At 34.4% G+C, this 14,928-nt stretch overlaps 1 protein-coding gene across 7 annotated transcripts in view; it reads right to left on the bottom strand.

The window, feature by feature from the left end:
- The window catches only part of LOC123557343 (anoctamin-4-like), a 77,290-nt gene that overhangs the window by 18,027 nt on the left and 44,335 nt on the right, over positions 1–14,928 (bottom strand). For 5 of the 7 annotated variants that reach the window (XR_008371019.1, XM_045348759.2, XM_045348758.2 and 2 more), the window contains 3 exons: positions 11,469–11,483; positions 2,938–3,102; positions 1,307–1,366 (listed from right to left, as the gene is read on the bottom strand). Coding sequence is in view for 6 of the 7 variants with exons in the window: in XM_045348759.2 (XP_045204694.2) it covers positions 1,307–1,366; positions 2,938–3,102; positions 11,469–11,483 (240 nt within the window). In the remaining variant the exon portion in view is untranslated. The remainder of the gene's footprint in view (positions 1–1,306; positions 1,367–2,937; positions 3,103–11,468; positions 11,484–14,928) is intronic. The other 2 variants (XM_045348760.2, XM_045348763.2) reach the window with 2 other exon arrangements.

Genomic DNA, 14,928 nt, shown 5'->3' with positions numbered 1-14,928 from the left:
GCAACCCGTACTTGATATCATTCCCATAAGTGCATCTGCTTTGTTTAGTTTCTGTTGTGTTAGACTCAACAACACAATTTAGATCATATGGCAACTTTTCCAGCTTTTAATGGTGGAGCAAGACCCCAGGTACCACTCCGGGTATTGTTGCAGGCATTTAGAACCTGGGTAGACCCACCAACTTTGAAAAATTCCATAAAGCGCAAGCTTAGGTTTCTAAGTGGTCAAAAGCAAGTGATCTGAAGCCAGCAACGTTATCAACTCAGCCGTGGTGGGCTTTAACAGCATCTGGGACCTTTTTCCACCATTACAGCTGGAAAGATGCTGTTTTACGAAAAATCAATAAAAGAAGTAAAGAGAAAAGATCATATCTATTACTTATTTTAAAACGGACATACAACAAGTTTACATAATGGTGAAAGAACAAAGACCTTTATGCCATTGCAAACGACAAATTACTGAGCAGGTAAAAATTTAGACTTTCTAAAAGCTGGACAAAACCTTAAATGTATTCAATATGGAAATATTAGATATAGGTTTCAGCACTGAGAATTATGTATCAAATGAGTTCATTTTTTGTAAACCGGTCACCGTGGCCCAGTGGTTAAGGTGTCCGCCACGGGATCGGGAGGTTGAAAGTTCGAGCCCCATGGGGAGTGTTCGTCAGGGATGTTTGTCATTGGCTTCATTCTGAAAAGGCCGGTTCGTGAGCCGCGAGCTAGTTAAATGAATGGATACCGACTTCTATCTGCCTGGCACCTGGCATAGTGGTAGCAGTTGGGAGGCAATTGGTACGCACAATAAAGGTGTCTCATAAGCCAAATTGGCTGGCCCTTTAAATAGGGGTGACACTATAATAAACAAGACCTTTACCTTTTTACACATAAACACATTTTCTTCCAAGCCTGTAAAATGTAACAGCCGGTCCTTTTCATTTCTTTACAAAACTTTGTACAAGTGCACTTCAGCATTTTAAATTTGACAACAACAATTTTATCTTTGAGACTTACTACATGAGTGTACAGGAGGGACTGTGTTGGATATGGACAAGAGGGACTGTGTTGGATATGGACAAGAGGGACTGTGTTGGATATGGACACAAGTAAAACCTTAATGAGCAAACAAGTGGTGCTAGCTGATTAAAAAAAATCAAATCTAAATCGGTCAAATACGTGCAACTGTCATTATGTAATAAGAAACATACTGCGTATTTAAGTTAGCAATGTCATACATATACATGTAACTAGCAAACTGGGATACAACTCTAGTGCAAGCCCTGTTGTACAACTAGCAGTGTTTGTGGTACCTTGGTGATTGGAGTTCAGTGTCCGTATCAACCTCGTACCATTCCTTGTGCTTAGTACTACTGTAAGTTAAATATTTAGAGTTTTTCATTATCTAAAATCCTATACAGTAATAAACAGCACTGCATGTGGGTGCCAATGCTCGTAAGTAAATGTTGGTATTTAGCAACATGCAAAAAGACAGTTATGGTTCTTGGCCTTCTTACCCAGCAACTGATGATAAAGAAATGTATAAAATTTAAAGCTATAGCTCTTACAGTATTCAAGAAAAGTGGACCTAAACAAAAACAAGTCACTAGTAAACTCTGATTTTCTATTATGACTAAAATGGGCCACAATTCTAACAAACTGCAAGTAAGAGTTATCCTTCTTGACCTACTTATTTATTAATGATAATAATAAGTGTACAAAGTTTCAAAGCTATAGCTCTTACAGTTCTCAAGATGTTGACGATCAAGTGATGCTAGACTTTTTTTAAATTCAAATATGCTGTAAATACAACTTTAATTGTAATTCTTATAAAATGTTACTGTGTTGTTGCTGTTGCGACAATGTCATTTCAAGAGTATTTTTATTTGACATGTTTACTGGTGGGCTTTTGACATGTTTACTGATTGGTTGCCAAGTAAATCATACTTTTTGTCAAAACTGTATGTTCCTTAGTAAAGGCCAATAGTTAAAAAAACAGAAAATTAAAAAATAAAATTTATAGAAAAGATTCACATTTATGATAATTTATTATATCTTTTCGGACAGTTTACTTGTTCAATAGTCAAATTCTTGAAGCAGACATGAAGCACTTTAGTGATAAAACAGAAAAATAAGAGTTACATAAAAATATCTCCGATACTGTGTCAGATTTAATAATAATTACCCAACTTTCCATTATAGCACCAGCTATAAAACTTGTTCTGGTTTTTTGGTTTTTCTTTCTTTTTTTTCTGGTGATATGGAGTCAGGTTTACATAACATAAGCATTTTGAGTGATGACATTTGCCTTTGTAGTACAGAAATGAATAAAAAAAAACCCTAAAATTTCTAAACATTTATATAAAACATATTCTTAATTTTCACAAACATTGGTCATATCAGCAAAGTTTCTCCAATTTGTCCTCTTTTTATTTAGTTGACTTAACAACATTCTGAAAATGATGCCAGAAATAAATTTTCATTTGGATATCATTAAATGATCTGCTTTGTCCAAAATGTAGTTATTGCTGGTGTGTTATCATGCACTGTACTTATACCTTATCCAGCCCTACTTACTGATTTACAGTCACACCTGCTTTAACAGCCACCTGTAATAAGTAGCAACTTGCCTTGAGCAGCGTGTCATCTAACTTCCAAATTAATATTTCATTTCAATTTCAACTTGTCTTAAGCAGCAACCTGCATTATGCAGCCATATTGTGTAACTCTCGTGGATGGCTGTTTAGAACAGATTTGACTGTATATTCAATAGTCTTCATTCTTTATTACTTTTCTAAAAACTGTAAGTAATATTTGAAATGTATATCTGTTGTTGTTATTTCAGACAGTGTACAGTGTTACAAATTTTCATAAAAACTTTACATAATTATGAAATAATCCTTAAGAATGAGTTGTTTTTTTACGTTTTTACTACAAAACTAACCTTTTTGGTGACATCGGATTAGGCTCAGCTTCCTCTTCCACTGTAGAAAGATCATTCTTGCTGCTGGTCCATGGTGCAGGTGGTTCTGATCCGCCATTTTTGTCTTCATCAGAACTTAGGGGTAATTCCGGAAAGTTTCCGTAGTTGGCAGAGTTATCTTTTACCCTAGAATAAAGAATCAAAGCTATCTTTTACTCTGAAATAGTAACAGGTCAGAGGTACCTTTGACCCTAAAATGAATGATCTGAGTTATCTTTTTACATAGACGAAAGGATAAGAGTTATCTTTTATCATAAAATAAGGATTACCTTTTACCTTGGAATAAAGGATTAGAGTTATCTTTTACTCTGAAATAATAACAGATCAGAGGTATCTTTGACCCTAGAATGAAGGATCAGAAATATTTTTTTACATAGACGAAAGGATCAGAGCTATCTTTTATCATAAAATAAAGATTACCTTTTACCTTGGAATAATTGATCAGAGTTATCTTTTACTAGAACAAAGGATCGGGATTATATTTTTCCCTGGAGTAAAGAATCAGAGTTATATTTTACACTTAAGGATCAGAATAAATTATCTAGAATGAACGATCAGAGTTATCTTTTACCCTAGAATAAAGGATAAGAGTTATCTTTTACCCTAGAATGAATGATCAGAGTTATCTTTTACCCTAGAATAAAGGATAAGAGTTATCTTTTACCCTAGAATGAATGATCAGAGTTATCTTTTACCCTAGAATAAAGGATAAGAGTTATGTTTTACCCTAGAATAAAGGATAAGAGTTATCTTTTACCCTAGAATGAATGATCAGAGTTATCTTTAACCTAGATAAAAAAGGATCAGAATTATTTTTCATCAAAGAGTAAAGGTTATCTTTTACCCTGGAATAAAGGATCAGAATTTCTTTTATCCCAGAATAATGTATCACTTTTATATATTACCCTAGAATAAAGGATCAGAGTTATCAGAGTTATCTTTTACCCTAGAATAACAGATCAGAGTTATCTTTAACCCTGGTATAATGGATCAGAATGATCTTTTACCCTGGAATAAAGGATCAGAGTTATGTTTTACTAGAACAAAGGATCAGGATTATATTTTTCCCTGGAGTAAAGGATCAGAGTTATATATCACACTAAAGGATCAGAATGAATTATTTTTTACCCTGGAATAAAGGATCAGAGTTATCTTTTACCCTGGAATAGATTTATCTTTGTATTGCAAACTAACCACACAATGAACATAAACTCATTTTTTCAAACTGAACATGCAATGAAAGTAAACTAATAAAGTATGTCATTAGTAACATTTTCAACATCTGCATTTGTAATCTTGGTAATACAAAATTTGTTAATTTTATAAATTATTTCCATTTGTGCATGCTACAAAATACGTATGTACACAGAAATGGAATTTCTATAGAGCTACAAAGGCACCCTGCTTAAGTGCTTCTTGGTTAACTTGTGTCAAATCAACATGTTTGTTTTTTCTGTGACAACTATAGTTCGATTCGTGTTTATACGCTTTCAACCCAAAATTTCTCTACTTACAAAATGACCTTTCTACTTTTTTATTATGTTTTGTTTTAGCTTGAGCTCACATTTTTCTTATACAAGACACGCTAAAATATGGAGCCCTGAGTTAAGGTTACAAAATGCAATCTTTAATGTTTACAAACATGATGTTTAAGAAAATGAACTGTACACAGGAAAATGTTGAATAAATCTGAGAATATAAATTCTGACACTCAAACAGCAAAAGCTTACAAACATTTAACCAATCAGATTGGTTTAAAATCTTAAGCAAGACATTGTAACAATATACAGAGTGGCAAATGTTAAAAGTCAAGGTAAATAGATAATAATTTTACAGACAACAGGATAGGCAGTATAGACTAAACAAATTAAAGACGAGGAACAAAAATAACAATAGGCAAATTATATTATATTCACTGTATGTGACTTTGGAATTCTCTATTTTTTAAGAACAGCCATGAGTGCACTGAGTTATAATTACATACGTCTGAAGAACGCCAAATTGTGTAATGAGAATACATAATCACATGGAAATCCCCAAGTGCCAGTATGGGTGCACTACCTTAAATCAAAAGGAAACAAGTGAATGAAGTATTGCCATGCAATACAAAGTCCCCTACTGGAAGGCACCTAATTTTCTCTACTGCAGTATAACATAATGAACTGATATCTGTCAATGATGTATAAAGAATATTGTACTATATATACAATATGTTATAACAAAACACTTGGATTAAAATTTATATATATAAAAACCTACAGTTGTTTTCATATTGAATTTTTTTGGCTGATTATAAAAATGTTATCATGTAAGTTATTTATAGTAACAACAAAGGGAAATTAATCTTTAAAAAAAAAAAAAAAAATCTATATAATATAAGTCCACAAGAAACTCTTTACCAGGTAGAGATAGGTCAAAATACACCTAAAAACTGGATGTAACATGCATGCTGTACCACAGAAAAGTGGTCTCGATTTTCTACCGCCAGTAATAAAAAAGTTACAATAAAATCTATTTATAGTAACAACAAAGGGACGTAATTCTAAAAACAAGGGTGCCTCATGGTGGTGAACATATGGTCCAAGTTACATCAAAATCCCTCCATGCATGAAGAAGAAATGTTCCGTACAAAGTCATTCTTGAATTTGACCTTTGACCTCTAAATATGACCTTGACCTTAGACCTAGGGACCTGGTTCTTGTGCAGGACATGTTGTCTCATCCAGGGGAATATTTGTGCCAACTGATATCTAAATCCTGCTTTGCATGGCAAAGTTATAGACCAGACAGGAAAAAAATCCTCTTGACCTTTGATCTCAAAGTGTGACCTTGACCTTTAAGCTAGGGTACTGGGTGTTGTGCATGACATGTTGTCTCATCATGGGAAACATTTATGCCAAGTAATATTGTAATCCCTTGATGGATGACAGAGTTCTGGATCGGACAGGGAAAAAACCTTATTGACCTTTGACCTCCAATTGTGACCTTGACCTCTGAGCTAAGGGCCTGGGCTTTGCGCATGACATGTTGTCTCATCATGGGGAACATTTGTGCCAAGTAATGTTAAAATCCCTTCATGGATGGCAGAGTTATGGACGGGACAGGAAAAAAACTCTGTTGACCTTTGACCCCCAATTGTGACCTTGACCTTTGAGCTAGGGTCTGGGATTTGCACATGACATGTTGTCTCATCATGGGGAACACTTGTGCTAAGTGATATTAAAATCCCTCAATGAATGTCAGAGTTATGGACCGGACACGAAACAGACCCTGTTCATGCTATGTTAACATTTGACTGCTAAGTGTGACCTTGACCTTTGAGCTAGGGGTCTGAAAGTTGTGCATGATACATTGTCTTATTATGAGGTACATTTGTGCAAAGTAATATTAAAATCCCTTCATAGATGGGAGAGTTGTGGACCAGACAGGAAAAAAGCCTTGTTGACCTTTGATCTCCAATTGTGACCTTGACCTTTAAAGCTAGGGGTCCAGGTTTTGCGCATGACAAATCGTCTCCTCATGGGGAACATTTGTGCCAAGTAATATTAAAATCTCTTCATGGATGGGAGAGTTATGGACCGGACAGGAAAAAAGCCCTGTTGACATTTGACCTCCAATTATGACCTTGACCTTTGAGCTAGGGGTCCGGGATTTGCGCATGACACATCAACTCATCATGGGGAACTTTTGTGCCAAGTAATACTAAAATCCCTTCAAGGATGGGAGAGTTGTGGACCGGACAGGAAAAAAGCCCTGTTGACCTTTGACCTCCAATTGTGACCTTGACCTTTGAGCTAGGGGTCTGGGTTTTGGGCATGACACATCGTCTCATCATGGGGAACATTTGTGCCAAGTAATATTAAAATCCCTTCATGGATGACAGAGTTATGGACCGGACACGAAATTGCGGACGGAAGGACAGACGGAATGACGGAAAAGTACATTCCTATAGTCCCCGAAACTGGTTTTCAACCAGTAGGGGACTAATAAATTACATTTTCTTTGGTTCTAATTACAGCCTGTAAACTGTTAAAATGTAAACATACTTTGTTAAGAAAAGGAAATAATCATAAGTTATTGTACATTTACAACTGTTTTATCACAACTTGAACCTGAAATTCTAAGTAAAAAGGGGGCATAACTCATAACATATTGGTGCCAGAACTATACACCTTATGAAGTATGATGTATTAAGTGATGATGTGGAACAACCATTTTAAGTTTGAATCAAATACATTTAGTAACAACAGAGATATGGTGAAAAAGCATCAACATTAAACTGAAATCTCAAGTAAAATCTCATGAAATATTTGCACCAGAGTTATTGACCTTGTGTCATATGAGGAGAAGGATGATATGGAAGAACTATTTTAAGTTTGAATCAAATTCATAAAGAAATAGCAAAGATATCATGAAAAGGCACCAAATTAACTTAAAATTTTATGTAAAAAGGGGGCATAATTCATGAAAATTTGGTGCAAGAGTTAAGGATCTTGTGTCATATGAACTGATGATGATGTGGAACAACTGTCTTAAGTTTGAATCAAATCTATTTAGTAATAACTAAGATAGACTGAAAGTGCATCAAAACATTAATCTGAAATTCTAAGTAAAACGGGGGGATAATTCATGAAATATTGATGCAAGAGTTATTATCCTTGTGCCATATGATGTAGGTGAAGATGAGGAATAACTACTTCAAGTTTAAATTCATCAAGTAATTACAGAGATAAAGAGAAAGTGCATCAAAACTTTAACCAAGGTGTGGACGCCTGAAGGACTCCAACGCTGGATCGAGTAAGATAGCTCTCTATATACTTCGTATAGTCAAGGTAAAAACTACGCAAGCATTTCATACACCATTGCATATCATGCGGAAAATTATTTTTTGAGGAAAAGTTTGATCCCTCTAGTACTGTTAATTTACAGCACTATCCAATTAATACATAACAATGTAACAGATCTTTTTCTGCCTAGAAAAATCAATGTAAATATCAAATATTATAAAACCTGTTACAAGTCATACTTGTGGGAGAATAATATTGGTATATTCATGCTTGTGAACAGAAGTAAATTTCACTGAACAAAATTATGAAACTCCTTATTACTTCATCTTAAAAGGGGGGGTCCCAGTTAGGTGTCTGCGCAAAATGTTTTTTGATTTTATTTATACTTAATGGTAATATACCTACATGTATTAAGTTTCATTAACAAGTGTTACTGTTACCAGTTTTGACTTACTTTTATAGATATTCACATTTAAAGTGGGTGGGGTAATCTGACATGTGACCAGCCAGGAACACAATTTCTGTTATTTTTTTAAAAATGGTTCTAACTTTTTACCTGAAACTTTTATGATAAAATAACTATGCAATGGACATTCACACAACATGTTGTAGAGATGGTACCTATCCAAATAAATCAAAGGGGGGCAACTCTGAATTGATCAATAAACTGAAGCCAATTTTAAACATTGATCAAAAGTGAAAGAAAAATCAGATAGGTCCTTTTCCAAACAACTTATCAGGCAGACAAAACATGACCTACATTTGTTTAAATCCCTCTGTATTCAATATACAATATGCATGCTTTTCTCATGACTTACACTGACAGTTATTTTGTAAGTTGTAGTGAGGCCCTAAAAAAGAAAGTTTAGTAATGCATGAAGATTATATAGAATAATGCATACATTCCTTTGAAGAAAATTAACGACATTAAGAAACGTTATTAAATTTTGATCTTTTAGCCAAATTTAAAGTTGTTTATTTATTGTTCTCAAATGTGAAACATTGGTTTACACAACATTTATATATCAAAATGTAAAATGTATATATCCAACAATGAGAAATAACAAAAAAAATTAAATTGGTAACACAAAAAATCATTGTCGTCAAATATAATTACAATGTTTTAAGGTAGTGGTTGTAATTTCTACATGTTAAGGTAGCTGACAGGTTACAGGTCAACTACCCTAAACAAACTAAAAGGTGTTTTATTTATTGTTGAATACAAAGTAATCGGATAATTTCAGATATCAACATTAATTTAAAACTTAAACTGTTTACACAACTTGAAAAAAGGTTTTTGTTGGGGCCTCTCATTTACAAATATATCGACAATTATCACCTGTATTGAGTGCATTCATGAGTGGAAAATATTGATGGTAAAATGGTGTAGGGGTTTGTTTACAATATAAAATCTTTAATAACTTCTTTAAGGTACATTTTTGGTATGGTTTTGGTAAGCTTATAATAAAGAGCATGTTATTCTCTTTCACTCAGAATTTTTTCAAGCGTTTTAGACTCTTGGCTAGTCTTGGAATTTGACTTTATTAAAAGACAAAAGGAAGTTCAGTATAGGCTCTTTCAAAATGTTAAAAGTAGAGTAAACTTACCATATACTCTACTGAATTTATATAGCTGTGGGAGCTTTTGATATAGACTATAATTGGGGAAGTCCTAAAATCCTTGAAAAACGGTCAATACAAGAGTTGTCCATTTTGCTTCAGATATTTTGAGAAGGTCTTTTTTAGATATCAAATATTTCTATTTTTGACATAGAGAAGAGGAAAAAACCATAAATATATTTAGAAAACTGGTGCACTTAGCTATCATTTCACTCTGAAAAAAACCTATAAAGATGAATTTGAATTTTTTAGGTATCATCTCTACATCATGTTGCATTTTAAATTGTACTGAATACTTTTTTCAGCACAGAGCCACAAAGTGGTCTAATCAAATTTACTGATTTTCAATGGACGAACTTCACCCAAAAGCTAAAACATTTTTCATTAGTTGAGATATTAAGGTGTTATTTTCAGCAGATATTGCAAACTAAATAAACATAAAAATGACAGTATATCAGTGTACTCTGATTAATATTGGAAGAGTGGTACACTCTCAAACTGGGTAAAAGTGGGTGGGGTAAATAAATATTCGAAGCAACACTACAAAAAGTGTGCAGTTGTTACGAAATGACCTCAGATTGTCTATTACTATCTTAATTGTGCCCCCGATGTGTGGTGGGGGCATAAAGATTTGCTCTTATCCGTGCGTGCATCCGTCCATCCGTCCGTGCGTCCGTCCGAAGTTCGTGACGTGCCTAGCTCAAAAAGTATTTGATATAAATTTTTGATGAAACCTTGCAAGAGTCTTTATCATGATATGGACTTGCGCACCTTCTATTTTTCGTCTGGCTGCGCCCTCTAATTTTAGAGTTACTGCCCCTGAAATAGTAAAACATGCACATTTTCACCTTGTGACACGCCTAGCTCAAAAAGTATTTGATATAAATTGATACAATCTTGCATGAGTCTTTATAATGATATGAACTTGCACACCTCCTATTTTTCGTCTGGTTCCGCCCCCTATTTCTAGAGTTATGGCCCCTGAAATAGTAAAAAATGCACATTTTCACCTTGTGACACGCCTAGCTCAAAAAGTACCTGATATAGAGACATGAAACCTTGCATTAGTCTTAATCATGATATGAACTTGCGCATCTCCTATTTTTAATCTGGGTCCGCGCCCTATTTCTAGAGTTATGGCCCCTGAAACAGTCAAAAATGCACATTTTCACCTTGTGACACGCCTAGCTCAAAAAGTATTTGATATAAATTGATGAGTGTTTATCATGATATAAACTTGCGCACCTACTTTTTTTTTATCTGGGTCTGCCCCCTATTTCCAAAGTTATGGCCCCTGAAATAGTAAAAAAACGCACATTTTTACCTAATTATGTGCCTTACTCAGAAGTATTCTCGGTGCCTTACTCAGAAGTATTTAAATGTAAATTCATGAAACCTTGCTTGAGTCTTGATCATAATGTGACCTTTGCACACATGGCATTCTTCTTGAGAATTTTAGCATTCATTACTGAGTTATGGCCCTTGAAATAGCCAAAATAGTGGATTTTTGTTTGTGATGCTCATAGCTCAAAAATATAAGACTAATGCAAGGTTTCATGAATCTATATCAAGTACTTTTTGAGCTAGGCGTGTCACAAGGTGAAAATGTGCTTTTTTTACTATTTCAGGGGCCATAACTCCAGAAATAGGGGGCGGAACCAGACGAAAAATAGGAGGTGTGCAAGTTCATATCATTATAAAGACTCATGCAAGATTGTATCAATTTATATCAAATACTTTTTGAGCGCGGATGCGCAGGCTGGTCTGGATCCATGCTGGTCGCATACCCACTATGTTGGTTTTCTCATGGCGCAGCTCATTTAAAGTAAAGATTCCAAAGAAAGTCTTACATCTTTTGTGAATTATGAATTTAAAAGTTTTTAACCATTAATAAATGTATAGTTGTAGTATCCATGCAAATGTATTAGTTGCAAACCAACATTAAACAAGAATAATCTGTTGACCAGGGTGAATTTCGAAGACCAGCATGCAGGTTTTAATTGTATAAAATGAAGAGTGAAATGTTAAGTCTGATATTTATTTGTTACAAGTGAATCATATTTTAAAAAGTTACAGATTACACATACCTGGTATCAAATTTTCTAAAAACATTGGTTGTAATTTGAGATTAATACACATGTGAAAAGAAATTACTACTAATGTTATCCGCTATTCTAAACTTAAAAACTCTAAAATATAAAAGATTACAAAATGCAGTCAGATATTTTGTACAAGCTCTGTTCATTAACTGAGTAACAAAACATTCCAGAGAATAATTACTGGATTACTAATTACTTGTCAAATGTATAGAGGTTGGTGATTTGCTGAAAGGGCTTAATCAACAATTTAGGAGAGTGGATAGTGGTCCACTGAAGACACTATGACTACGAAACTGGGGATTGTGAATAAAGCCTCTAGTTCCTCAAACTAACAAGAGCTATCTGTAAGACAGCACGCTCGACTTTTCTCAGTGCTTGACTATGAATTAGAGCTTTGCCTGTAAAACCTTTATAAAACTTTTACCAAAAAATTCTAACTTAAAAAGGGACATAACTCTGTCAAAATTCAAATAAGAGTTATGGGTATTGTTTCTCCTGGTGTAGACTTTGATAGTAAATAATTATTTTAAGTTTCAAGTCAAAAGCTTTGAAGTAACAGAGATATTTGACTTTATCAAAAACTTTAACCAAAACATTCCAAGCGAAACAAGAGCTGTCGGAGGACAGCAACGCTCGACTATTCAACAGCCTTGTCAATTGAATGAATACAAAAGTTGAAAAAGGGACATAATTTTGTAAAATGCAAAGTAGAGGTATTGAACCTCTGTACTGCATGTCATATCATGACAGTGAACAAGTGTGTGAAGTTTCAATCCTTTCCACTTTGTGGATACTGAGATACCAGCTTACATACAAAAACTTAACAAAAAACTGCTAAGTCAAAAGGGGCATAATTTTGTAAAAATGCCAAGTAGAGTTATGGGACCTTCACAGTGCATGTTAAATCATGACAGTGAACAAGTGTGTGAAGTTTCAATCCATTCCAATTAGTAGATACTGAGATATCAGATTACATACAAAAATTTAACCAAAAACTGCTAAGTCGAAAAAGGGGCATAATTTTGCAAAAAAAGAGAGTAGAGTTATGGGACCTGCTTAGTGCATGTCAGATCATGACAGTGAACAAGTATGTGAAGTTTCAATCCATTCCCATTAGTAAGTACTGAGATACCAGCTTACATACAAAACCTTAACCAAAAATTTCTAAGTCGAAAAAGGGGCATAATTTTGTAAAAAAGCAAAATAGAGTTATGGAACCTGTGCAAAGTAGATCAGTTCATCACAGTGAATAAGTGTGTGAAGTTTCAATCCATTCCCACAAGTGGTTACTGAGTTACCAGCTTACATACAAAACCTTAACCAAAAATTTCTAAGTCGAAAAAGGGGCATAATTTTGTAAAAAAGCAAAATAGAGTTATGGAACCTGTGCAAAGTAAGTCAGTTTGTCACAGTGAATAAGCGTGTGAAGTTTCAATCCATTCCCACAAGTGGTTACTGAGATACCAGCTTACATACAAAACCTTAACCAAAATCGGGACGCGGACGCTGACGCGGACACCGACGCATGGGCGAGTCCAATAGCTCACTATTCTATGAATAGTCGAGCTAAAAATGGGCCTAACTCTGTCAAAATTCAGATCGGAGTTATTGGGATTGTTTCTCCTAGTGTAGACTTTGATTAGTTAATAACTATTTTAAGTTTCAAGTCAAAAGCTTTGACACCTACGCTGGGACGAGTGCAATAGATCTACTTTTTCCTCGAAAAGTTTGTACAGTGTCACATGCTTTACAGCTGACATGCTTAAGAACCAGGGAAGCTTCTGGAACTGGAGCATCTTCCTGACCTTGCACTATCCTCTAACTAACATAACTAACAGTCTTCTGAAGTAGTTGCCCACTTGGTGGTGACAATAAGTAAGCTTACAAAAAATCAAACTGCTTGGAAAGAAAAGATGGCTCTTTGTAATGAGATACCTGCTTGTTTACAAAGGTTTTACTATAGTGAAACAATGGAAGTGTTTGTTTGGTGGTCAGAAGTTTGGTCACAAACTTTAAACACAAACACACACAACTTTATACAAACCCTAATGAAAACAAAAAAAATGTAATAACATTTTCAACTTTAAATGTTTCCATTTCAGTTAAAGGGACTGCACTCCTGATTTTGGCTAAAAATTATCTTTCTTTAGTCATATAATAATATTATGATTTTTTGTTTCTGAAGTATCATAAAAAATGTTAAATCAAGAAAAAAACGTGTCTCAGTTGGGAATGGAACCTGGGTTGCCTCAACAATAAAAACTTTCCTACCTGATCAATCATCACAGAGGCAATTGTACTAAACAACCACTAAATATATAGCTTGATAATTAAGACAGTTTACCTCTTGTACCACATTACAAATGCTTTTAAATTTTGAATGGAATTTATCTTAAAAAGCATTCTGATGTATTTCTATATCATTTAATGTCAGTAACTAACTTCACAGCTTTCTTAAGAAATACAGCAATAATATCCTATATCTAAAAAAATTCTCTTTTTTTGTTGTCATATGATCTGGAGGCCAAAGACTTTAACAAACTATTAAAACCTGGTTTAAGAAAAATTTGTCCCAAGGAGTATCTTAAATCTCAAAGTGAAAAATTTGGTCTTTGTAAGTTCAAAATTACAGTATTTCATATGCAAAATATACAACACACAAATGGCATAAATTTGTTAAACTTTTCTAACACTAGTGACTCTAAGCTAGTTATCATTGTTCAGCTAAGGCAAAAAAACACTGTGAAATCAGTAATTTTTTAGGAGGACTTATCTTCATGGTTAAGTCAAACCATGAAATTTTTTTTTTTTAAAAAGTAAAATTCTCATTCATCTGATGTTCAACAAGAGCTGTCACTGTTAGTGACAAATGCACCCAAAGCATACCCAAGAATCCTACAGATATATGTGCAAAATATGCCAGAATAGTTTAGGTATAAATCATTTTGTGACCTTGAACTTGACCTGAGAGACCCCCGTCATAAACACAACACACCTTAATAATTTGTGTCAAATTATTTTCAAATTCCTTGATAAATGGCAGATTTATGGACCAGACAAGTAACAGACCATGTTAACCTTTAACTTCTAAGGGCCCGCCCACTTAGCTCAGTAGGTAGAGCGTCGGTCTATGGATCATGGGGTCGTGAGTTCGATCCTCGGGCGGGGCGTATGCTTTCCGTGACTATTTAATAAACAACATTGTGTCTGAAATCATTAGTCCTCCACCTCTGATTCATGTGGGGAAGTTGGCAGTTACTTGCGGAGAACAGGTTTGTACTGGTACAGAATCCAGGAACACTGGTTAGGTTAACTGTCCGCCGTTACATGACTGAAATACTGTTGAAAAACGGCGTTAAACCCAAATTGTTAATGTTATGTTTTGACTTCTAAGTGTGACTTTGACCTTGGAGCTAGGGGTCTGGGTCTTGTGTGCATGACACATCAT

Source organism: Mercenaria mercenaria, chromosome 5, assembly GCF_021730395.1.
Source record: "Mercenaria mercenaria strain notata chromosome 5, MADL_Memer_1, whole genome shotgun sequence".
NCBI lineage: Eukaryota > Metazoa > Mollusca > Bivalvia > Venerida > Veneridae > Mercenaria > Mercenaria mercenaria.
The sequence above is the reverse complement of the archived record's forward strand: the minus strand, read 5'-3'. Positions and strand labels throughout refer to the sequence as shown.